The 24,954-nt window shown below is 32.6% G+C and overlaps 1 protein-coding gene across 4 annotated transcripts in view; it reads left to right on the top strand.

Moving 5' to 3' along the window:
* Positions 1 to 24,954, top strand: part of LOC129005370 (putative inorganic phosphate cotransporter) — a 96,334-nt gene that overhangs the window by 10,141 nt on the left and 61,239 nt on the right. Inside the window, exon 1 of one of the 4 annotated variants that reach the window (XM_054434240.1) lies at positions 786 to 893. The exons of the other annotated variants lie outside the window; for them this stretch is intronic. Coding sequence (XP_054290215.1) covers positions 839 to 893 — 55 coding nt within the window. The 5' untranslated portion in view covers positions 786 to 838. Of the gene's footprint in view, positions 1 to 785; positions 894 to 24,954 lie in introns of those variants that run through there. 4 annotated transcript variants of the gene reach the window in all.

The raw sequence follows: 24,954 nt of genomic DNA, 5'->3' as shown, positions 1-24,954 counted from the left end.
GTTACTCTTAAAACTGCTGGCACGCGATAGCATATTCTCATATAGAAAGATATGCGCCCGGAGGAAAACTCCGTAGTGTCACCTATGAAGGGTAAACTCTATTAAACCTAATTGGGAGGAAAACACAAAACAAAATTCTGTCATCATACAAAATATTATCATGGTATTCCGAGATTTTTCCAAAGTTTCGATTGTTCCACCTACTAATGCCAATATCCACAGTTGATATGAACCAGCTTTTAAATGACATCAATCTGAAAACCTCGGAATTACATTAATTTAAACATAGGCTACATATTTCATTATTTAAATACATTTCAATTCTCATCTTAAGAAAACACAAGTTTCCTCTGTTCTGAGGCTACGCCCTCAGTGTATAAAGTGAACCCCCTCCCCCATCTTGAGGCCCCCAAGCTATAGTAGTTAATTTAACTGCTTCACACTGCACCATACTTTTATCCTTTTAATGAAATGCTTTTGATTGAATAAGATACATACATATAATAAATACCATAAGATCGATAGTTTTAGAACATTAAAACAAAATAGGCCAGCAACATCAAACAATCTAAAAATAAACATCACCAAACAATTGTGTATTTGTCTGCATACTCTCATATATAGCCATATTCAAGTAAGAGCATTAAATCAGTTAAATTTCTCCTTTTAATTTTCAAACATTTAAATTCCTTAGCAACAATGTGTGATTGCCTGATCAGCTGATCAGCTGACCAGTGTATACAGGCCCTACAGTTACAGTAACAGCACAGTTAGTAGTGGGGTAGTCTCTAGCCAGTGCCACTTGCCAGTACCTCTACAGTTAGTTGTTAGTTGTGCCATGGACTCAAAGCAAGACACATCAAAGTCACTAGCAGAGCCTGAAAAACCTCCTGGTGAGATACAAACTTAAATATGTACAAATGTTAAAATTGGATTATAATATTTCAATAGTAATCTTATTATAGTTACAGTAAACATGAAATTACCATTTATTAATTTAAGTAGGCTAATGATTAAGGGACTGTATTTCTAAAAAAAATCAGTAATCTAAAATAATTAGGCTACTCCAAAACAAATAGTAAATTTAGATAAATAAACAAAAAAGTATTATTAGTATTCTTAACTTATTTATTTTTATTTGCCAAAGCCATGTTTATTTCTCATGCATAAAATTGCACACGTTTAAGAAATAGCTGTTAACTACAAGATTTCAGCAGAATTTGAAATATAAAATGTTCATACAAAGGCATTATTAAAAATATCTCATGAAAAAAGTAAAATCAAACAATGCTTACGGTACTAGAGGTAAATTATAATTCAATTATTATTCCCAACTATATGATTAATTCAAATCAAAATCAAACAAACAAAAAAACTATTGTGTGATTCAAAGAGATCGCTTGAGCTGTCTTAAAACTTGTTCACAACTAAAAATATTGAAATCATTGGTTGTTCTATATGTTACAGTTTGTCTTTAAGAATGATTACGGGTGCTCTAAAATAATTAACTTTACAGCTACAGTAATAAAAATGTTCAGCCATGTTTGTCTCTATAGTTAAAATAATAGTGAGTAACTTAGTTACTAAAAATTAACACTTTTCATTACTCAGGTGTTACCTATCACTTTAATTAGTACAAGATAAAGAAATTAAATTTCACAAGCGACAATAACTAAGGAATCTTAACTTCTCAGTGACTGGTTTGCCGTAAAAGGCCTAACACATAGCCTAATTTTAAAATATCATGAAAATGGGTTATCTAGACTTAAAATTACTAGCCTAACTGAATTCATTAGATTGAATCTACAAAATTAAAACAATTTGTAAACATTTTCATTTGGAAAGGGCTTTTTACACGTTGAAGGAATTCCTAAAATAAGGTTGAATTAAAAATATTCAATGACACTCTCTCATGCATTTGTGCATAGTTTATGTATAAAAAAATCACTTTGTATATATATTTGCAATATAAAATAACAATAATATTCAATAGGGCAAATCATCCTGTCAAACAAATTAATTGATCTAATGGGAGTTGAAATAGATGATTGCCTTACCTATATTAAGATAAAGTTTAAATTCATTATAAATCAATATTGTAAATGGAAGCTATAAAAAATCAATACTTGTTCATTAAATTGCAGAAACAAAACAAAACCACCTTCTAAAAGTTGGCCATGGTTGAAGGATCTAAATCTTGATAAGCTATCATTATAACAGATTGTAACTTACCATGTGTTCTTTTGGCCGATTCAGGCTATAACAAAAGAACTTAACAGTTACAGACTGTTACACTTTTACTTTTTCATAGTGTTACAATATTAGTATAATATCAAAGATTTAAATTACCAAAAAATAACAATTTCTTTAAATATTAAATGTTTTCAGTACCTATTCTCCTTGGTTTTGTTTAAGGAGTAAATTAAATTAGACAGTTTCATTACCTACTTAAAATAAAAGTACGGTATCATGAAGCAGAATTAGAATCAGAATCAATTTTATTGTGGGTAAACATTTTACAATAATGTAATAGACGAAGTCAATGTTGTTACTAACACAATAAAAGTTATAAACTTCAAAACAGTTGTAGATGTAATGAACATATAACATTCAAGACAAAGAAAATGGTAAAAATTTAAAAAATTTGAGTGATGACAATAAATTAATAATAATTAATAACAGTGAAAGACAGAATAAACATTAAACCAGTCAAGGTTTTCAATTTGAGAGATAAAGTTAACAAAGTGGGGTTTTTTTAAGAACAGATAATTGGGGTGATTTGGTTTTTACAAACATTAGACAGCTGTAATAGTTAAGCTCAAATTTCAACTTGAATTTTTGATTCGAAGTACAAACTTTAGGTTTAAAATATTTAGTAAACAGAATATTGGTGATTATAAAGTTTTTTTAGATAAGCCTAATTGTTTGGTTGGAATCTATTTTCAGAGACTATTCTTTGGTTCTTTAGAACCTAATGATGTACTCTTCATTGTATTCTGAAGTCAAATTTGTGGAGAACTTAATATCTTGTATAGTGCATTCGAATTGAAACTATAGTATTTTTTACAATTTACTGAACTAAACTTAATCTAACTTGTTTATATTTGAACCAGTACCCTCTGATTTGTTATCAGAAACAATTAGTATTAAAGTTACAATCTATTTTCATCCCTGAGGAATTCCTTAAATATCAACATGCTAGTTTCTTTGAAAGGATGCTGTAAAACTAGTACAATTCATTTTGGATACATAAATGAACAGCCTAATTATTTATTGATCCAACTATACGGACTAGCTTTGGCCAGTTATTTTCTCAAAGAAGGCATAGTTGTAAAGATTCTCTTGTGTAGTTATGGCTACTTTTTAACTTAAATTTCTCCTTTAATTTTTTCAATTGATGGGGACAGACATCATAGGTATAATGAACAAGATTAGTTTTGTATTTAAAAGTTGGAGACTGTTGAAATATATTCACTTGAAAAACAATTTCCCTAAAATATTTGCTTGTATAAGAACTTACAATTGGACAGAAGGAAAGGAACATACATTATTTGAAGAAATTTGGACAACACACAAATTGAGCTTAGAACCTATGCTACCAAGCTTGTTACTCATAGTCAAGAACAATTAGTTAGACTAATTATTAGTTGAATTGTTGTTTCAAAATGTAATTTGTACAACTACTGATGTGTGACATCATTCAAACCCTGTTACTCATGAATGACTAGCTCATAACCTTATCTTGTAACATTGTCTTGTTCACTACATTGGTTAACAATGACAATAATCTGTGTTCTGTACCACTCTACCTAATAAAAGTATGGGAACTATCCACTACATGGTTGTTGTTTACACCTCAATGTAAATGTATTTTTGCATAAAATGTTGTAGTTTTTAACTTTATCATTACCTATTTAATAGATTTTCCACTCATTTTAATGTAACATTAAATCCTTATTCAATCAGGAATAGGTACTTATTTTGTTGAAAATTTGATTGAATTATTTTAAACGTGCAGTATTTTCAACGATATTGTGTAGAAGGCTGGTAGTGCAAAATAAATAATAAAACAAGTAGTAATGAACTAAACTAACACTATAAAACATCCCTGCCACACCAAAACTGCAGACTAAGCGAATATCCATTTGCCTGATTGGATTTTTTCAAAATATTTCCCTAAACATGTCAGATTTATTCCTCATTTCAATAAAATTAGGGTTAACAAGTACTTAGATTTGCTGCTACAGAGAAGGAAAGAAGTTGTGTTTTTTATGTTAATAAGTTTAGTATATAGTATAAAATGAATAAATTTGCCAATTTTGATCAACATTTATATAGTAAACAAACAACCGTTTACTTGTTGTCCATACCAAGAATAAGAGGTTTTTTAATGCATGGTTTTTGTGAATTTTCTCTGTAACATTTAATTGTACAACTACCCCTAATTATACAAAATTGTTTGTTTTTAAGCTCTACATGTTGCATTTAATGAAAATTGGAATTTTGTATGTCTTAAGGGTAAAAATTTGAGACAACCAAACAAAATAAAAAAATCCTTGTACTCGTTCGTATGACTCAATCTTGCTAGTTCGTGAAATCATTCAATATTATGCTGCCGTACACTACATGCCAAAACTAAATCAGACTAAAATTACTCGAGTTATTGTGTTCACGGACACACACATATACGAATTTTAACAAATAGTTTTTTTGACCTCTGGGGACATCAAAATGAAAAAATAAATCGGTCCCGGTTTGAGGTCTTACCGTGCACCAATGGTAATAGCTTCTTTCCCTATGGAGAAATTCGGTAATAGAAAAATTATAATAATTTTGTCACTTCTCTATATGTATTTTGTCATAACCATAAACTTAGTGAAATTTGTGGTGTGATATTGTTTAAATTTTTGTTTGAATCAAACAATCAGGAAAATGTTCCATCAAATCCCACAGCCATGGGGTTTGACCCAGGACATGCCTGGGACTGAATGAAATGTACATCTATCTTAACAAGTTTTACAAGCCAATTTTTCAGAATCACAATTCTGGTGTTAGTGTATGTTTGAGAATACAACTGTCTATTACAACACAGCTGGTAATGTTTGTATAGTTTGCTAATATGGCATTGTTGAGCAGATCAAATATATAACAGTTGAATATCTTGCACTGATTCTCAACCAGAACCGTTTCTGTGAAACTTCAAAAACCTGTTTGCTGTTTCAAGCAACATTCCTTTCTGGCATTCACTATTCACTAATCCTTGGAAAATTTTGCATGAGAAACAAACTTGAAATTCATGTTTCAACTTATGTAGGAAATTAAAATTGTTGGATATACTGTATTTTTAATACTTAGCTTTATTTGGTTCTAAACATAATAGCATTTAACAAAATACTACTCTGTCCCAAATTTGTTTGCCAACTTAACAAATTACAATGCCATAACATTAGAAATGATTTATATAAAGTTGATGTCTATGACATTTTTTTTTAAACTGGATGTTAAGGATTACAGTACCTATTTGTAAAATATATTACTGTATGAGATTAAACAGATATCAATAGGCAACATTTACTTGTAAAAAAAAATTAAAAACAATAATAGCCTATGGGTTACATTTGGGCATTAGTATTTTTTTTTACAAAATGATCTCTGTGTATCTTCATTTCAAGAATAATGGTTCATATTCATAGTAAAAGCTACACAACCTTTTACCTGCTAAATAGTCAATGCTGCCACTGAACAAGACTGCTTCACTGAAGCAGAACTAAATTGTGCAATAGAACATCACCAGACCTCTGTAGTCAAGGACTCAAGATTTTCAGGAAAGAACATTTCAGATGAACTAGAATTCATTTTTGTCCAATCCGCTAACAGCTGAAAACTACTCAAAATTACAAACTATGTTTTAAGTTCGTTTTTGGTGACTTTGGGTTTATGTTTAATGGATTATTGCACACTTCCCAACACTTATCAGTAAAACAGAAGTTTCCCGTGGGATCTGGCCCATTCTCATGTGGAAAGGAACCTGGAACATTGATAAAAGCTAAAAACACCTTTTTTACACAGTTACCTGGTATAGCCATACTGGTAGATGATGTAATTCTTATCTAAAGCAATACTGCAGTTTCAATTAACACAAAAAGTGGTCTGATTTACACGTTTCCACTTAAAACCAGATGTATATTTTAGCAAATTCCCCTATGGGGAAGTAGCTATTACTGTAAGTGGCACGGTAAGACCTGTAGCCGGGAGCCGGGACCGATATACTTTTTCATTTGGATTTCCCTAGAGGCCAAAAACACTATTTATTGCTCTTTTTTACATAAGTGTATGAGTGAAAATTTAAAAACGTACGTTTTCATGTCCCTGGCCTTTTACTTTGTAGATACTGGATTTGTAGTTTATTATTATGTGTTTTAATATTTTTTGGGACGGGGGCAACATGTTACACACCTTTATTTGGTTTTAAATAGGTTCTAGGTATTTTTTTCATATTTTTAAAGTCTCGAAATTCACGACCATGACGTGTCCCTAGGGTACATTTTCCAACTTTCTCGCTGTTTTTAGAATAATTATTCATGCCGAAATTTAAAAAGCCATATTTTTATGTCATCAATGGTTATTCCCTTATGAAAAAGTTTATATATGGCCATATACAATTTTTTTTATCTGTTTATATTTGGTTTTGGACCAAATATAACCAGATATGATCATATATGGAATCCCCCATATATGGAAATGTTTAAATAAAAAATATATAAATAAATAAAAAAATTACAATTAAACATATTTTCACATTAAATGGTATAAACTATGCATTAAAACCATAATAAAAATTTTTAATTCGAAAATTTCAAAACAAAATTTTCAAATACCCGACTGGGATTCGAACCCAGGACTCCAGCGTGGAAGTTCGCCTCTTTAACCACTACACCACAACCGCTTCATATCAGTTAACTTAACAAAACCCATTATGAATAAGAGAAGCTGTATTTGGTCTCGTAAAACAAGATCTTGGACATTTTATGTAATTTGAAGAATGTTATTATTAATATAGCCTAACTACGTGACATAGATATTTGCGGCTGTTTGATAGAAAAGGTACAATTAATTAATTGTTAATATAATATTCTCTTTATTTAGGCCTACTACACTTACAATTTTAAAATTATACGTCAGTTTTAAAATTTTGTTGCGTTATAATAAAATTGTACAATAGATGTATGTACAGGATTTTGTCATCTGGGTTCAAATCTGGATACTTAATGAAGTACTTAATAAAGTAGTAAAGCAATAGCTTTACTACTAATTACTTTAATGAGAAATGCCTATATTATCTGCCCCCCTACTGTACCACATTTCAACTCAATCAAATAAGTAGTTTGTGCTTGCGAGAGCAACAAGAAAATACACAAACTCACAAACTTTAAGATTTATAATATTATATATATATTATAAGAAGTGTTTGGGAGTCCAGTTACAAAATCCAGATGTAGCAACAATTCCTTATAATAATTCCAGAGTTATTGCCAAAAACTCATTTATACATGAGCATAAATGGAAAATTATTATTCCGTATATGAGTAATTTAATTCCATACCTGGGAGTCATATATGGCCATATATAGACCATGATTCCATACATGGAGGATATTTATGGCCATATATGGGCAATAATTTCATATATAGAAAACATGTATGGCCATATATGGACAATCATTTCATATATAGAAAACATGTATGGCCATATATGGCCAATAATTCCATATATAGACTACATATATGACCATATATGGACACCACCATATATGGATACAACCACATCTGGCCATATCTGCTTCCATGTATGGCCATAAAAAACCATATATGGCTTTATAAAAACATATATGGAATTTTGATATGGCCATATATGGCCAGAAATTACTTTTTTATAGGGGTTAAACTTACAAAAAAGGAGCATAATATTATTATAATTTTATTGTCATTGCAAACTGACTACCATGACAAAATAAGTCTGTCCCTCGATTTGGCGTCACGACCATTTGGGGAAAATTTTCTACTATGGAGCACGACAGTGGCAAGCCTGGCGTCGATGGAGTCAGTTGGTTTTAGAGACTAGTTCGGGGTGTACGTCAGGATTGTAGTGCCGGTCGTTTCGAGTTGAAAGGAGGAATTACAAGATTAATAAAGGAAAGATTGTGTTTTTTTGTAATTTTTGTGTGTCCATAACCGTACGTAGTCATTCGATGAAGTAGACATGGTGTTAATTTTAGTTTATAAGATAATTCAATTGCTAGATTAATCTAGAAGTCCACTTTGTATCCTCGAACATGAGGTGCAGGGCTACCGCCAGAACAGAGCCAAATAACACGTAATTTCACGACCAAAGTTTCACGACCATTGCAGGTTTTTTCACGACCAATCCAGCCTTATGGATTACAGTGTGTTTGGTTGTGACAATAACTTTAATATAATTGTAAATTGAACAGTTTAGTTCAATTGAAACACATATTTTTATTATAACTAACAGTATAATTGAAGGATTGTTTAGAAAGATTTAGATTATTTCAGAAAATTCACGACCGTACCGCTTGTCCCTGACCATCACGTTTATGATTTCTATAAAAAAAATTTCAAAAATTAAAATATCGTCATATTTCAATGTTTTATACACGAAAGAAGCACACCTCTATACAAACATAACGATTTTTCGGGTCTCAGGTAGGCCTAAGTTTTTTCGGAGTTATACAAACTGAACGAGATTTTATTGGCTTTTTTTTAAATTTTTGAGTTTTTTTATTTTTTTCTAGAAAGACCAAATATACCAAAAGCTCAGTGGCCTTTTTATAGTATTATGGTCATAAAAGTAAATTAGTTTATAGCAGAACATAGTTATAAAAATAATATTAACTATTTTTAATATTCATTTAAACGTCTGTTATGGTCGTAGACAGGATTTTGTGTTTTTCCACTAAAGATGCTCTTAAAAAAAAAAAAACTACCAAAGATATTGCGTTACCATGGACATTTTATGAAACTTAAAATGTTAATGAAATAAAAAATAATAATAAAAGTTTAGAAAAAGGGGAAAAAATTTTGCAAAGTGCTTTTCCTGAAAACGTACGTTTTTAAATTTTCACTCGTATATATATCGGACCATGGGAACGGGGTTTTACAGGGGGTTTTTTGGGGTAAATAATGGTTTTTCTCATTTTTGGCCCTCAAAACACAAAATTTCCTAATTTCTCTATAGCCTTTTTAAAGAGCTTAAAAAAAACAAATAATTTAGTATATCAAAGTGTTTTTGTACGGTTATTGGTAACAGAGAAAATTCAAAAAACTGTAAATTTTAAATTCCTATGCTATTCTTATGGAGAATATTGTAAAATGTTGTAGTTTGCTTGTTTATGGATATATTTTGATCAAACTTGGCAAATTTATTTATTTTATACTAAGCTATTAATACTTTTACTAAAAAATACACTTTACTAGTTTCCTTGTAGGAGCAAACCTAGGTACTCATTAAACCTAATGTTATTTAAATAGGTTTAGTTGAAAATCAATTCAGACAAATGGAAATTTGCTTAGTCAGCAGGTTTGCTGCGTCGGGGGTATTTAATTTCACAATCATAGTTTATTCCAATAAATCGATTGTTTTAATTTAACATCTATATATATAATACGCTAAGCCGATTTTTGTGAACAGAACTCCTCCCTCATTTTTGGACCGATTTTGATGATTAAAATGTCAAAAGAATTGCCCTGATCTGTAGTTTTGCAAAGTGTTTTTCGTTTTTTGATATATTTATTAGTTTGGGCAGGATCTTCCATCAAAGTTGGATTTTCTCTCATAAGAATAACATGGGGGCATCTAAAAATTTAATTGGAAACTTTGTCTCCACTAATTTGAGAGAACGGCTGGGCGTAGAAACTTGGTAGGGGTGTCAAAAGAAAGGTCTTGGTCTGTAGATGGGTTATCAAAAGAAAAACGAAGTAAATTCCCTTAGGGCTCTGCCCCAGAAGCCTTTAAAGATCCCTCTACAGATTTGTTTACATTTTGGCCATGTGGATAATACTTTTTAATGAAACAGCTGTTCATTTGTAAATTGTATTTTAAACAAGACACATTAATTGGGAGTTACTGAATAGTCCAAAAGAAGCATTTGCAATGTTATTTTCTGATTTTAAAATTAATTTTTTCTGTATCATGTTATGTTTTGCAATATATACCATGACGAAATCATTAAAAATCCTTTTATCACAGTAACTCTTAAAATTATTTCTTATTGACCTTATATCTATTTTACGGGTTGGTGACTGCCCTTTTCACAATTTTTGTCTTTATTTTTATCATATTGTTCTAGGCAGATCATCATAGGTTCATGAGATTATTGTCATACATGTTTTCAATCATTGGAAAAATATTAAATTGCGTAATACAATACAAAATAATAGCCTACAAGTGCAGGCACGGTGCCTATTTGAGCCGTGTCCATATTTTGTTAATTTAATAGTAGTTTACAGCAACTGGATAAAACATTTTACAATATTTATGTATTTGCATGATAAATAAATTCATTAAGCTGGAAAACTGCAATATACTGCAGACTTTTCAGAGAGGTTACTTCGATGTATTCATTCAGCTTAGTGAAAACATAATATAGATATGTACCTATACAAATAAGAACTTGAATTCTTAGAGAGCCTTTGAATGTTATTAGACTAACGAAAAGGGTTGTGCATGTTTACTAGCGCTACTCTGAAACAAAAACCATTTAATTTATCTCCAAAACATATATTCTTAAATTGCACTGATCAGCAGCAAAAAAAATCTATGTAACTTACCCATATGTTATTGAAAATAACACAACATTTTGGCTGTAAATATGGCCCAATGAGTAAATAATATTTAAGCAGCTACTGTCATGACAGAAAGGTCATATTCCTTTTAAACTAGATCACATCATCCTTTATAAGATACGTTGATTAACAATGCATGTAAACGTCAATATTTACGTAACAGCAAATTTACAGTATTTTTGCTTTTTTGAAATGTCCCATTGCTATGTAATTTGCATTATTTGTTGTCAATGAAGCCGCATATAAATGAGGAGGCCCCTAACAGTTTAAGAATAAAAGCCAACTTCACTTCAAGTATATTCCACTACACCTCACATTTCGTAGAGAGATTATAATGACAACTTCATATAATTGATATGGCTGAGACAACTAACTGACATCCCCCATGTCAAGGAATTCCAGCTTTAACAGTAACCCCACAACAAATTTCTCAAACCGGGATAGAGGGTTATTCAATAGCACAGAAGTACAATATGAACTGACGCGACATGACGAAGGAAAAATCAAACTTACACTGTAATGGATATCTCCCTTTGAAGTTAGAACGTGTCTTCCCAACAAACAGATATTTTTTCAAATAAAATCATAGACTAATCTGCAATACACTGATGAAATCACGGAAGTGTTTGATTACAAAAGATCCACCAATACGATTTTAATACTATTTAAAGTTTAATCCAAACGATGAGATACCAGATAATATACTAATAACTCCGATGACGTACAGTATGGGAGATATTTTATTCATTGAATGATCAACCATATTTGGTAACTATCATTACTGTTTTTACACTTATTAATCTTTAAACAATGCTAAATGCTCAAAATATGTACAATTCCACTCAATTTATCGCAGTTAGATGAATTAGCGTAATCCTTGAAAATAACCGTCGATTTCGACGGGTTTCACCTAGTTTATTGTGTAATCCTTTTGTTAACTTTCATAAACTTGTTTACAAAATTAATTTTGATGGGGGTGAATAAGCCAAAAACTAGAAATGTTTTTTGTGTTCATGACAAAAGTTAATTCAATTGTAAATTTAACTGTAAAGAATCATTGCATTCTTCTGTTTGAAGATGCAATACATTTTACTGTCTGATAAAACTGATTAGACATAGTTAAATTCAATAATATTGAAATTCATTTGTCATGAATTTAATTTAATGTGACAGTATATTATAGTTTTGAATGTAGGTTGTATGTGTATCTTATAGTATAGTGTATAAAGAAGGAAGAAGTAAGAGAAGAAAATAAAGAAGAAATAAGAATAATAAAAATACAATTTTGGAAATTAATTTTTTGACTGAAGGAACACTTTTAAGAGGAACAAACAATTAATAATGAAATTTGTGTTTAGAGAACAACTGACCCATAGAATCACTTCATAGAATTGTGAAGTTCCCATGGTTACCAACGGAAATGTCAAATCTAACAGAGGAAGGTCAAATGATAATTTGATTCTTTTGCAAAGATTGAGATATATTTTTGAGGTGAATTATTTCAGAAAGGTGTATGAGTGCAGGACTTGATCATAATGAATAATATACTTATTCAGAACACTAACTGAGTAGCAAATTTCCAGTTCCTCCTGCGACTCTTCTTTTTCATTCTGTATTTTAAAATTATCCTTATATATAATAGGTGAAGGCGATTTCTACAAAACACTACTCCTCCGTTATTAATTGATGGATTTTACTAACGATGTGTCAAAATTAAATATTTTTTGTTTAGACTCACCCTTTCACCAATTCTTGTAATAAAAGTCCTCGGGCTTTTCCCCACAGGCTATCAAAATCCCAATGTATTTCTTATGAAGAAAAGATTTTGCTTACTTAAACAGACAAATAATTTGTATTAATTGCATACTAAAACAGCTGTTCAAAGTTAACACATCATACACACAAGAGCATTTGCTTTCACAGTGACTTGTTTTCAGTTTCGATAATTGGAGTGTAGTGATTGATTAGGCTACATTATCTTGGAGTGACCCTTTTAAGTCATCGGAAATTATGACTGTTATTCGAGAAATAACACCTGTTATACTTTGCAATTGCTCAAATTCGAGCAACAGGTGCACTAGTTTATTATTATTAGTTGAGATGGAGACACCATCTAGGTACGTATTTTAACCCAAATATGAGGGAAGGAATGTAGAATGGAGTGAGATGATTGTGTAGCTTTGTTATTGACTAAGACCAGCTCTGTTTCATTAGCCAGGATCATGCATATCATGCTAGTTTTAGTTACGTCCCTCAAAAAGCTGCTGACTTTTCTCAGTTTTGATCCGGCAACCTTTTGATTGTTAGGTGAACACTATAACCACTCAGCTACCGGTACTCAAAGAGAATCCATGCCCAGTTAAAAATAAGATTGCATTTAAGAGTAGGCTACATATAGTTTTTCTGCTAAGGCTGTTTTTATGCATTGCGGCAGTCATTGAATGTTGCATGTTAGGCAACTGGCTGAATCGATCACATGACAGAAACATTTGCCACTTAAATCTCACAGGTGGTGGGGGAAATAAAGAGCTCTGTGTTGAGCGAGTGCTCTAGAAGTGATGAAAATATTATTAGTTAATGACTTTGTAGTTTTAATAATTTAAATGTGGACCCTACTATCGTGCTGTATTTGTCCTAAAAGTTAATGTGTAGGGAAAGGTGTTAGTCTGATAAGATCTCATAAAAATGTTCCAATCTCAGAGAGAAGTGTGTTTCCATTCCTCAAGCTATTGAATTTTAAAATCCATTTACAAATAATGGAATGGGGATAGGCAACATCGTTTGTGATTTATGATTCTGTACCAAAATTTATGATTACCGTATAATGGAGAACATATTTGAAGAATATAGCCTACTAGCAGAGTACCCGTCCTTCGTACAGGGTTGGCGTATAAGTTTAAAATGCGTATTGCAGTTATACTCAAGCTTTTGCGTTTGCAATGGGGGAGGACACAGTATAATAAAATTTGCTTCTTTAAATTGACGTTATACTATAGTATTACCTGGTATTACACATCTACCATAACCATAATGTTCTACCACTTCACCTAAACAATAAAGAAAAATCTATAAGTATAAAAGAGGATGTTTTTATATATATATATTTGTTTGGCAGTGATAAACTCAGACACCGCTGAACCGATTGCCACGAAACTTGGTACATACGTGTAGAATTTCATGGAATAGGTTTATACACCATCAATTTCGTGATCCGTCCAATCGGCTCCGCCCCAGTGGCTCTGGAGTTTCCCATGTTAACCTTATGAGAAATGGAATTAATGAATCTTAACAGCTGTTTCAATTAAACAAGTTGGTTCTGTTCTATGATGTTCAATAGCATTAAAGTTACAAGGATTACCAACAGGGTGCAGCACTATTATTTCTTTTACATTTATGACAACAGCTAATTTGCAACCAAAAGGTGAGTGAGCATAGCGAACGAACTTCAACCTGGAGGCGAGTTAGCGTAGTGAACGAGCTAACCTGAAGGCAAGTGAGCGTAGCGAACGAGCTAACCTGAAGGCAAGTGAGCACAGCGAACGAGCTCCAACCTAAAGGTGAGTGAGCGAAGCGAACGAACTTCAACCAGGACGTGATTGAGCCATGCGAACGAGATCATCTTGAAAATTAAGAAGTTAAACGGGGCAAAGCCCGCGAGTTACAGCTAGTAAATTTTAAAAAATTTGCAAAAATCACAAATTATTCATGACATAAAAAAATAACTGTAAACACCCCTACTTTGACAGTTCTCATTACGTATCACAGTTTTTTGTTGCTGCTTAGTTCAAATTAGCTGTTTACATAAATGCAAAAAAATTATAGTGCTGCACCCTGTCGGTAAGTCTTATAACTTTTTAATGCTTTTGCATATCATAGAACCAACATTTTTAGTTGAAACAGCTGGCTAAATTCTTTAATTCCCTTTAAATATGAATACTCATAAGGTTAATATTGGGAACTGCGGAGCCACTGGGGTGGAGCCCGAAAGGATTTTTGAGATAAGGATATGCCTATATGTTAATTGGGAATGTGAGCTAACATCATGCCAAATTTCAGCCCAATCCGTCCAGTGGTTTATGCGTGATTGAACTTCGAATAAAAAAATAACTGTAAACAACCCTACTTTGACAGTTCTCATTGCGTATCACAGTTTTTTGTTGCTGCTTAGTTCAAATTAGCTGTTTACATAAATGCAAAAAAATTATAGTGCTGCACCCTGTCGGTAAGTCTTATAACTTTTTAATGCTTTGTATATCATAGAACCAACATTTTTAGTTGAAACAGCTGACTAAATTCTTTAATTCCCTTTAAATATGAATACTCATAAGGTTAACATGGGGAACTGCAGAGCCCCTGGGGTGGAGCCCGAAAGGATTTTTGAGATAAGGATATGCCTATATGTTAATCGGGAATGTAAGCTATCATCATGCCAAATTTCAGCCCAATCCGTCCAGTGGTTTATGCGTGATTGAACTTCAAACACACAAACAAACAAACAAACACACAATCAAACAAACAAACACACAAACTTTCACATTTATAATATTAGTAAGATATTTATGGGGAATACACAATGTAAGAGTATGGACAATAAAACCATGATACAACTGCCGGCGTGCATAAACGTACCCATTTGATTCTATTTAGAGGGAACAAGCAGTGCCGGATTTAGGGTACTTCCGGCCCTAGGCCAAAATACTTGAGCAGCCCTCCCTCTGTGGTGGAAATTCCTTGCGATCGCGTAAGTAATTGTGATTATCTCTTATGCATTAAGGGGACATCATCATCGACACCCGTGATCGTGGATGAAATCGTGGGCATCTCTCCTAAACAATGCCAAACCCATCATAGGTATCCGTGACAGTGGCAGATCATGAACATTCCCCATGGGCTGCAACAAAGGTGCATCATCTTTGACACTCGCAACCGCGGCGAAATCGTGATCATATCCCGTGAGCTGTAACCTTGAGGACATCATCAGCGTCACCCACAACAGCAGTAAAATCGTGAATACCTCCCGCGAGCCGCAATCACGGGGACATCATCATTGACACTCGCAACCGTGGCAAAATCGTAAACATCTCCCACGAACCGCAATCACGGGGACATCATCACCATCACCGGCAGCCGTGGCAAAGTCATGTTAGATAATCTTCCGTGGACTGCGATAATGAGGGCGTCATCATTGTCACCCGCGGCCGTGGCAAAATCGTAAACATCCCCCTCGGGAAGCCATCACGGGGACATCATCATTGACACCCCAGCCCCAGGTGAAATCATGTACATCTTCCGCGGGCCACAATTGCGGAGACATCATCATTGACACCCATGGCAGCGGCGAAATCATGAACATCTCCCGTCGGCCGCAATCACGGTAACATTATTATCGACACCCGCAACCGTGGTGAAATCTTGAACATCTCCCGCAGGCCGCAATCACAGTAACATTATCATCGGCACCCGCAACCGTGGTGAAATATTGAACATCTCCCGTGGGCCGCAATCACGGGGACATCATCATCGACACTTGCGACAGTGGCTAAATCTTGAACGTCTCTCGCGGGCTGTGATCATGAGGACACATCACCGTCACCCGCGACCACGGCTACATCGTAAACGTCTCCTGCGGGCCACAATCACGGGGACATCATCATTGTCACCCACGGCTGCGGCGAAATTGTGAACATCTACCTCGGTCCACAATCACGGAGACATCATTATCGTCACCTGCAATCGCGGCAAACTGATGGTTTAAATAAAGTATTTTTTTATCTAAATAAATGCTTTTTCAATCCTTTGCGGACCCCTTTTGCTTGCAGCCCTAGGCTGCGGCCCAATCCTCCTAGTGGTAAATCCGGCACTGGGAACAAGTGACACTTTTTGCAGTGCACTTTTTTTTTCTACCAGTATTTAGAGATTGCCACGTCGCTCAGGTGACACAATTTTATAAATACATACATAAATGCTCCCATTGAACTAAATTTAACTTGAAACGCCCTAAGAAGATAAAAGAAATTCTTTATTTAAAGTTCATTTTTGGTTATGGTGAGTTTACATTATTTAAGGAATTATTTGCAGAAATTTTCCGTTACGATTAGAAAACAAATGTTTCCATGGTTTTAACAAAAATAAAACAAATGCTGTTTAGCCCTGCATCTGAAAAACTACTATTTACTAGTCGCTAAAACTGATTTTGATGAGATACTTTGAACCGATATAACTAATACTTAAAATTTGGAAGGTAGTATTGCCAATGCCAATATATATATAATGCAGTATTAGTATTCAGCCTATAAATCATTGTTTATTACAGTAGATTAAAGTCCCGCAAAATCGGCACTCGATAACCCAACAGTCTGGATAACTCGGCCTTCACCTGGCTCAGAAAATTAGTGATTTTTTGAGTCCAAGTTAAAAATGGACTCAAGCCAAATCATTCGCAGCTCGTACCAAGGATTTGTTTTACTATATCTGATGACTTAATACTAACTTGTAATATAAATATAAATAAAAGAGGCAGTTAATAAGCTTAAAAATTGAATTGTTCTTATTTTTAACCCTAGTTCCCCATAACCCGGAATTTTACAAACTCGGCACCCTTCCAGTCCACATTACGCCGAGTTTGCGGGACTCTACTGTATAACAGATCACTGAAGTATCAATGAACTACGCAATGAAGTGATGCAAGATGCTTGTATTACTTATTCATAAAATTAGCCTTAGCCCCTTAAAACAAAACTAATTTGCTATGTAATATAGTTGATAGTTATAAATAATATCAACATAGCTAACTTGAAATGCCTTTCTTATATTAACTACAACTAATTGTGTTTTTTACTTTAATAAAGTATTTTATTAAGGCTCATGGCAATAAATAGTTTATTATTCAATATGAAGCAACTGTTTCATAAAAAAACTGTGTGTAGCTTCATTTAAATGGTATAACCCTTTGCGGTTCAATGGCGAGTGTAGGTCGCCACACGCCATTTTCCCCACAGCTCAAAAATGGCGACCTAACTTATGCTAAAAAAAAAATTCCATCTCAATGGCGAGTAGCCTATAGGTCGCCGGGCGCCATTTTCCCGACTGCTCTAATGCAACTTATAGGCCCACTCGGCAAAAAATGGGAAAACATTTGACCTCAAAACCACTCTTTATTAGTTTCCCTGTAGCAGCAAACCTATGTATACTCATTTAACCTTATGTTATTTAAATAGATTCAATTGAAAATCAATTCAGACGAATGGAAATTCGCTTAGTCCGCAGGTTTGCTGCGGCGGGGCTATATATATATATATAAAATTATTGTAGTAAATAAGTACAACTGAGCACCCTGAATATTATATTTTTTTAAAAGAAGTGACATGTTTCGGACATAAGTCCATTTTCAAACTTCAAATACATTAAATACTTAACTATATAATTATATGTATAATTAAAATATATATATATATATATACATGTGTGTGTGTGTGTGTGTGTGTGTGTGTGTACGTCCGTGAACGCAAAAACTTAAGTAATTTTTGTCCGAGTTTGATGAAATTTGGTTTAAAGGTGCAAGGCGGAATAAACTTAAATGAGTTTGCGAACCAGCATGATCGGACCATGGGGTTTTACAGACCCTCAAAACAAAAAATTCCCAATTTTTTTCAAAATAAATAGCTTAAAAAAACAAATAATTTAGTACCATCAAAGTGTTTTTGCACGGTTATTAGTAACGGAGAAAATTTAAAAAATCGTACATTTTAAATTCCCGAGTTATTCTTATGGAGAATATTGTAAAATTTTGTAGTTTGCTTGTTGCATATATTTTGACCAAACTGGGCAAATTTATTTATTTTTTACTAAACTATTAATATTTTACAAAAACAACAGGAGGCTATAACGTTTATTTTGATATATAGTTTGTTTAGTTACCCTGATGTAACAATATTTTGAAAGTTTAGAATAAATAAAAACTATGACTTTCTACCTTTTTCATGTAAATATAAATTTTCTAAAAGTGTTGTATATATATATAAAAAAATACGGGCCCATTTATTTTCTTTTTTGTTTTTACAAGTAAACAGTTCTACAAAATTTTTTGGGATCTGTCAATGGTTTAAATTTGTTCCTTGTAATGTCCTGAAAAAGAAAATATATAATAATAATATTTACTTTTGCATGGTAGAACACAGTTTTTACAACTCTAAAGTAACCTATGTAAATACTGTGTAAATGAGGCCTGCCAGTACAGAGATTTGTAGCCACCAGATGCAATGTTAAACAAATGGTTCATTCTTGCTATGTTTAAAATATTTCTCGCATGAGAATTGAGAACAGAATCAGATTCCAGATCCACAACATTGAGAACACTTTTTTATCAACTGCGATGGAAAAAGTCTACAGTATTTCTTAAAAAAGTGTTGTTTTTTTAATTGTTTGTAAATTTCTATTCAAACCATTTCTTAACTAAAAACATACTCTTTAATCCACGATCTACCTGGAGTACGAATTGGCTCAATGAGTACTTAAGTTTGTTAAATAACTTCTTGATCAGCATTGTACGTCTTATTAAATTTACGGAGAGTAAATAAAAGAAACGTCTTATAACACTTAAAACATATATTTACTCTTATTCTGTTACTCACAAGACGGTAAATATACATAAAAGATGATAAGTGGAGATTGATTTCGATTGGACACTCCAATCATCATCAGACCCAATGACAAGAATCTTGAATGGCTTCCCTACTCATCCTATTGACTATCAGAAGCACCGGCCAATACATTTTTATAAGTTACAACTGGAGTTGAAATTTACTTTTTTATTAATCAGCTTATTTCTATTTTTAAATTTTTCCTTAAGTATACAATTCTTCCCAAGCACTCATTACATATCCTTTTTTACAATTCTTTAAAATACATAGACTATCCTCCACTTTTCCTATTGAGTGGCCAATTTGTAACAGGTGTTGTGCGACATTTGATCTTTCCGGTTTGTTGTTCCTCCACGCAGATTTTATGTGGTTTTTGAAGCGATTAACGAAGTTCACAGTCTGTCCAATGTAGAAGCTATCACAATCGTTACAATTGATTTTATAGATTTCCGAAGCGTCAAATTTGTTACAATGTTCTATTTTTGGATGCAATATTTTACTCATGGTGTTCTGAGTCCTGTAGGATATTGAAACTCTTCTATTTCTTAAATATGTTAGAGCAGTTTTTTGTGTTGTAGTCCCCGTGTAGCTAAATGTGACATATCTGGCGTTTTCCTCTTTCATCTCTTCTAATGTTGTTCTGCTGTGTAGTTTATGTCAGCCGTGCTGCGGTTACCAAAGGTTCTGGCGCACACCGCTGGAAGCGCCATGTAGTTACGGCGTACGTGCTAAGTAAGTACACGGCCCTCCCAGCGGTGTGCACCAGACCCTGTGGTAACCATGGTAACCGCAGAACGGCTGACAGTCTATATTTAATTCTTTTGTCTATGCCTACGCTAACACAAAAGCCATTTTAATGTACAGTAATGTATCCACCCTCCATAAGAATTACCCATCCAAAGTTTGCCTTTTTAAGCTATTGATAAAAGTAAATAAAATAAAGTTAAACTATAACATATTACAGTTTATAATATTTTACAAAACTGTGAAAGTAAATGCAGATTCAATCAATTGTTGAGATTGCAGTTAAAAAGTAAATTTGTCACGAATATGGATGAACATTTACTTAATTAGTTTTTGTATTATAAAGTTTTTTTGAATTACTTTTAATAGTAATATTTGCCTTAAATAAAAAAATCAAAAAGAAAAAACTTTTGGTATGGTCACTGTGTAGTGATTGGTTTTGTAAAAGGTAATGACAATAGTTAACAGTTGATGCTTTTGAAAGTACATTACAGAGAAAGCTGAGTCAATGTGTAGATTCAATAGCTTTCAGGAACTGGTCCCCCCCCCTTGTCTTTGTCAATACAGGCTTTAGAGAAGCAGGCCATATTTAATAATGTATTTAGTGTAAAATCTCTCAACTTCATTCTTTAAACAAGTTATGTTTGCACATCTTATCTTACTAATATTATAAATGTGAAAGTTTGTGTGTTTGTTTATTTGTTTGTTTGTTTAGTTTGTTTGTTTGAAGTTCAATCACGCATTAACTACTGGACGGATTGGGCTGAAATTTGGCATGATGATAGCTCACATTCTTGATTAACATATAGCCATATTCGTATCTCAAAAACCCTTTCGGGCTCCGCCCCAGTGGCTCTGTAATTCCCCATGTTAACCTTATGAGTACTCATAATTAAAGAGGATTAAAGAATTTAGTCAGCTGTTTTAACTAAAACAGTTGGTTCTATGATATGCAAAAGCATTAAAAGTTATAAGATTCACCAACAGAGTGCAGCACTATAATTCATTTTGCTTTTATGAATACAGCCAATTTGAACCATTGACTATTTGAACTAAGCAGCAACAAAAAACTGTGATATGCAATGAGAACTGTCAAAGTAGAACTGTTTACAGATATGTTTTATGTTTTTAATTTCATGAATAATTTGTGATATTTTGCAAATTGTTAATAATTTTTATCTGTCTCTGTTGTTTAGGTGAAGTGGTAGAACATTATGGTGATGGTAGATGTGTAATACCGTAAGTTTTACTATAGTAAACAATTTTCTTCAAATTTGTCCTCCTCCATTGCAAACGCAACGCTTGAGTATAACTGCAATAAGCATTTTAAACTTATATGCCAACCCCGTATGAAGGACGGGTACTCTGCTAGTTAAAATATAAAATCACCAATTTGAGAATAGAAACTAGGGTTGAATTAATTATAGTGGTTTAAAACTTTTCTCTAGTGGATGGTAAATCGTGTTGCTCATTGTCTACAAGTTATGAATGTTTTTGACTATTAAAAAAGAGATGTGTTCATAGATTGTGCTTGAATCAGTAAAATTGTACCTGTAGAAAAAACTCAAATGTTACTTACCTATTATCCTTATATATAATACGTGAAGGCAATTTTTACAAAACACTACTCCTTCGTTAATGATGGACGGATTTTTACGAATGATGTGTCAAAATTGAGTATTTTTTGTGTAGGCGCCCCTTTCTCCAATTCATGTAATCAAAGTCCTTGGGCTTTGCCCCACAGGCCATCGAAATCCCAATGTATTTCTTATGAAGAAAATATTTTGTTTACTTAACAGCTGTTCATAGTAAACACATGATACACACAAGAGCGTCAAAGTGAGTTCGTTTTCAGTTTCGATAACTGGAGTGATTTTATCTTTGAGTTGACTCTTTTTTTTAAGTCATCGGAAATTATGACTGCTATTCGTTTTAAAATAACACCTGGAATACGTTGCAATTGCTCTATTTCGAGCAACAGGTGCACTAGTTTAAGTTATTACTTGTTCTTGAAGTCTTGCATTGTGAAAAATATTTTACGATTAAAAATCTATTACAAATTTAAATACTATCTAAATTACTTATTAAAAGGATTAATTTCTTAAAATAACTTTTTGTCTTCTTAAACTGTAACGACTGATAATATTTGGACTAATATGAAAGACCTTATCCTCCAAGATACCTTTTTTGGGGTTAATCAAATCTACCTCTGTTAGCTTTCACAGTTCCTATAATGAGACGGAGTTATCTTTTTCTCAAAACTACTTGGTTGAAGTTAAATCATGTCAAAAGACGCATAACTATCCTTGATCATTGGGCTTTTAATAAATATGATCCAAGCTAATGAAACAACTGGTTTTAGTCAGTAACAAAGCTACACAAGGCATTTAACTTCATCAGGACTGCTTTTATAAATGGCCCGGTGGACGCAATAGGTTTTAGGTATGTTGGGGGCGCAAGGAAGAGGAAAAATCCTCAACAAGGTAGGTGGAGAGGGGCTCAATTATCTCTCAGGCCCATAGCGCATCATATGCAAACCGCCATCATACGGCCTGCACTTCATTCTACACTCATCCTTCACTCATATTTGGGTTAAAATATGTGTTGTTCCTATCTCAATTGGTAAGGTAAGGTACCCACCTTCATATAAGCCATAAAGTCTCCTCCCATGTTCATGGTATAGTAATTAATACAAAAATTAGAAGGAAATGAAATGTTTACTTTGATTGGTTATCCAATCTAAAATTTAATATCGATGAGTTATTATATTACTCCATATTTCAAACAAAATATTGTCTTGCTAACTAATAATCTATTATATAGAAGTTACTAAGTCTAGCATTTGAACTTAACAAAATTGTCCACTAAAATAATTGATTGTTAGGAATTGAAATTTAATATGATTTTAATGATCAAATACCTGTTGTATTGAAGATGTTTAGAATGTGTTGCACGAGCAATTCTCAAGGCAAACACAGACAATATACAACTGCAGATGTTCCAGTAGTCCTTGAAATGTCACAAAGTTCTCTTTGCTACAAGCCGAATGCTTAATGATCTGCAATCCTGTTCCTGACCTAGCGACCTGGTAAAATTAAATCCGTAGATCATAGGTCAAGACCCTTGAATGTTTGGCATTTAATTTTAAACTTTCATCAACGCTGAGCAATTTATTTGCTTTGAAATGTATTGTGAATCACAAATTTCAGTGAAGTAGTGTAAATTGTTGATTAGAAAATTCATACCTATAAAATAAGACATTTATGATAAGAACTCTTTCCTAAGCACCGACTTGCAATACATTGGATTTATTATTCTAAAATCTGTGTTTGGCAATTTTTAACAAATAGGTATATAATTTGTTCTTATATAAATAGGTTTTCTTTTAATGTAAACCTACGAAATGTAAATGTAGGTCGATAATATCTATCTATATATTAATAGGCAAGCATGTTTCTTTAAAACCTTTTTTCTCAGCTCGTGTGCATCGTAGGGAAAATCTACGCATACCGTTGGAAAGCTATTTTCCTGTAGGTGTGCAGAATCCTTTTATAAATTTAAATAGGCTCAAAGATAAGCACAAAAAATAAGTTTAAAAGTTGTAAAAAATTAACATGGATCTTATGCGTTGCTATGCTGGTTACGAAATAACAACGAAATATAAACAGAAAATCAAAACAAATGGAGGAAACTCCAATCACATGTTTTATTTACAGTGTGGGGTGAAAATAGTTAAGTGAGTACATTACATATTTTTGGTCGAGTTTCGACCACTGGACGACCTCTCGTAATGTATTATTATTAAATTTTTTCTGTCGTATCCTATGTATAAAAGTTAAGTCTGTATTCAAAACTTAAAATAAATTGGCTTGCAAACTTATATTTTTTGTCCAAACATAGAAGATAAAATGTTATAATAATTGGTTAAAAACTGTTAAGCTGTTAGTTACATTGAATAACTATTACTGACACTAGAACCTTTATTGTCATTCATTATCCATTAAACATTTTTGAATTGCATACAAACTTTTACAGTTCTATTATGTAATTGTATTGTATTGATAGACTATCTTTGCAATCTCACACTTGTGTAACTTAGTAAAACCGACTCCTAATAATCCTAACTTAACAAAGTGTTTAATTATTAATGAATTGTTTAGTCACTTTTACACTCTTGACTTTGGTATCCAAAACATTGGCCCACAATGATAAGCATCCAAGGTTAAGTTTAGTGTTTATAGTTAAAACCAATGCCAATGTCTATTGTTTTGTAATATGTTTGTATGACATTGATTGTTGTGGCTAGTTGAATTTCTTAACATCTATGAAAACAATGTCACTATTTTTTAAGATTGCTTGATTAATTAACTTGAGAATTACGTTAAAAATAAATAATTGATAAATTCATAGTGGTATTAGATTTTTTTCTTAAACAGTTTCTATGGAAATATTTCCGTAATACCTGGCCCAAACTTACACCTTTATTGTGGTTTGGCCGGCAGATATTACATAGGCCTACTAATTTTTAAAACATGTTCTATCTTTTTGGTTCTATTATAGACTTCACATACTGTACTATTGTAACATTTTTAATGTGTGGTTCATGTATTGGTGAGGTTAAGGGATGAGTGTTGACTTACTCTTAGGTATATGCCAAGCTATTGCTCATAATTAGATTGTTATTATTATAACATTATTATTATTATTGT

The sequence above is a fragment of the Macrosteles quadrilineatus genome, unplaced genomic scaffold (genome assembly GCF_028750875.1).
Source record: "Macrosteles quadrilineatus isolate MER2022 unplaced genomic scaffold, UCM_ALF_1.0 Scaffold_1__1_contigs__length_201487025, whole genome shotgun sequence".
Lineage (NCBI taxonomy): Eukaryota > Metazoa > Arthropoda > Insecta > Hemiptera > Cicadellidae > Macrosteles > Macrosteles quadrilineatus.
Note: the sequence above shows the minus strand (reverse complement) of the source record. Positions and strands in the feature narration are given on the sequence as shown.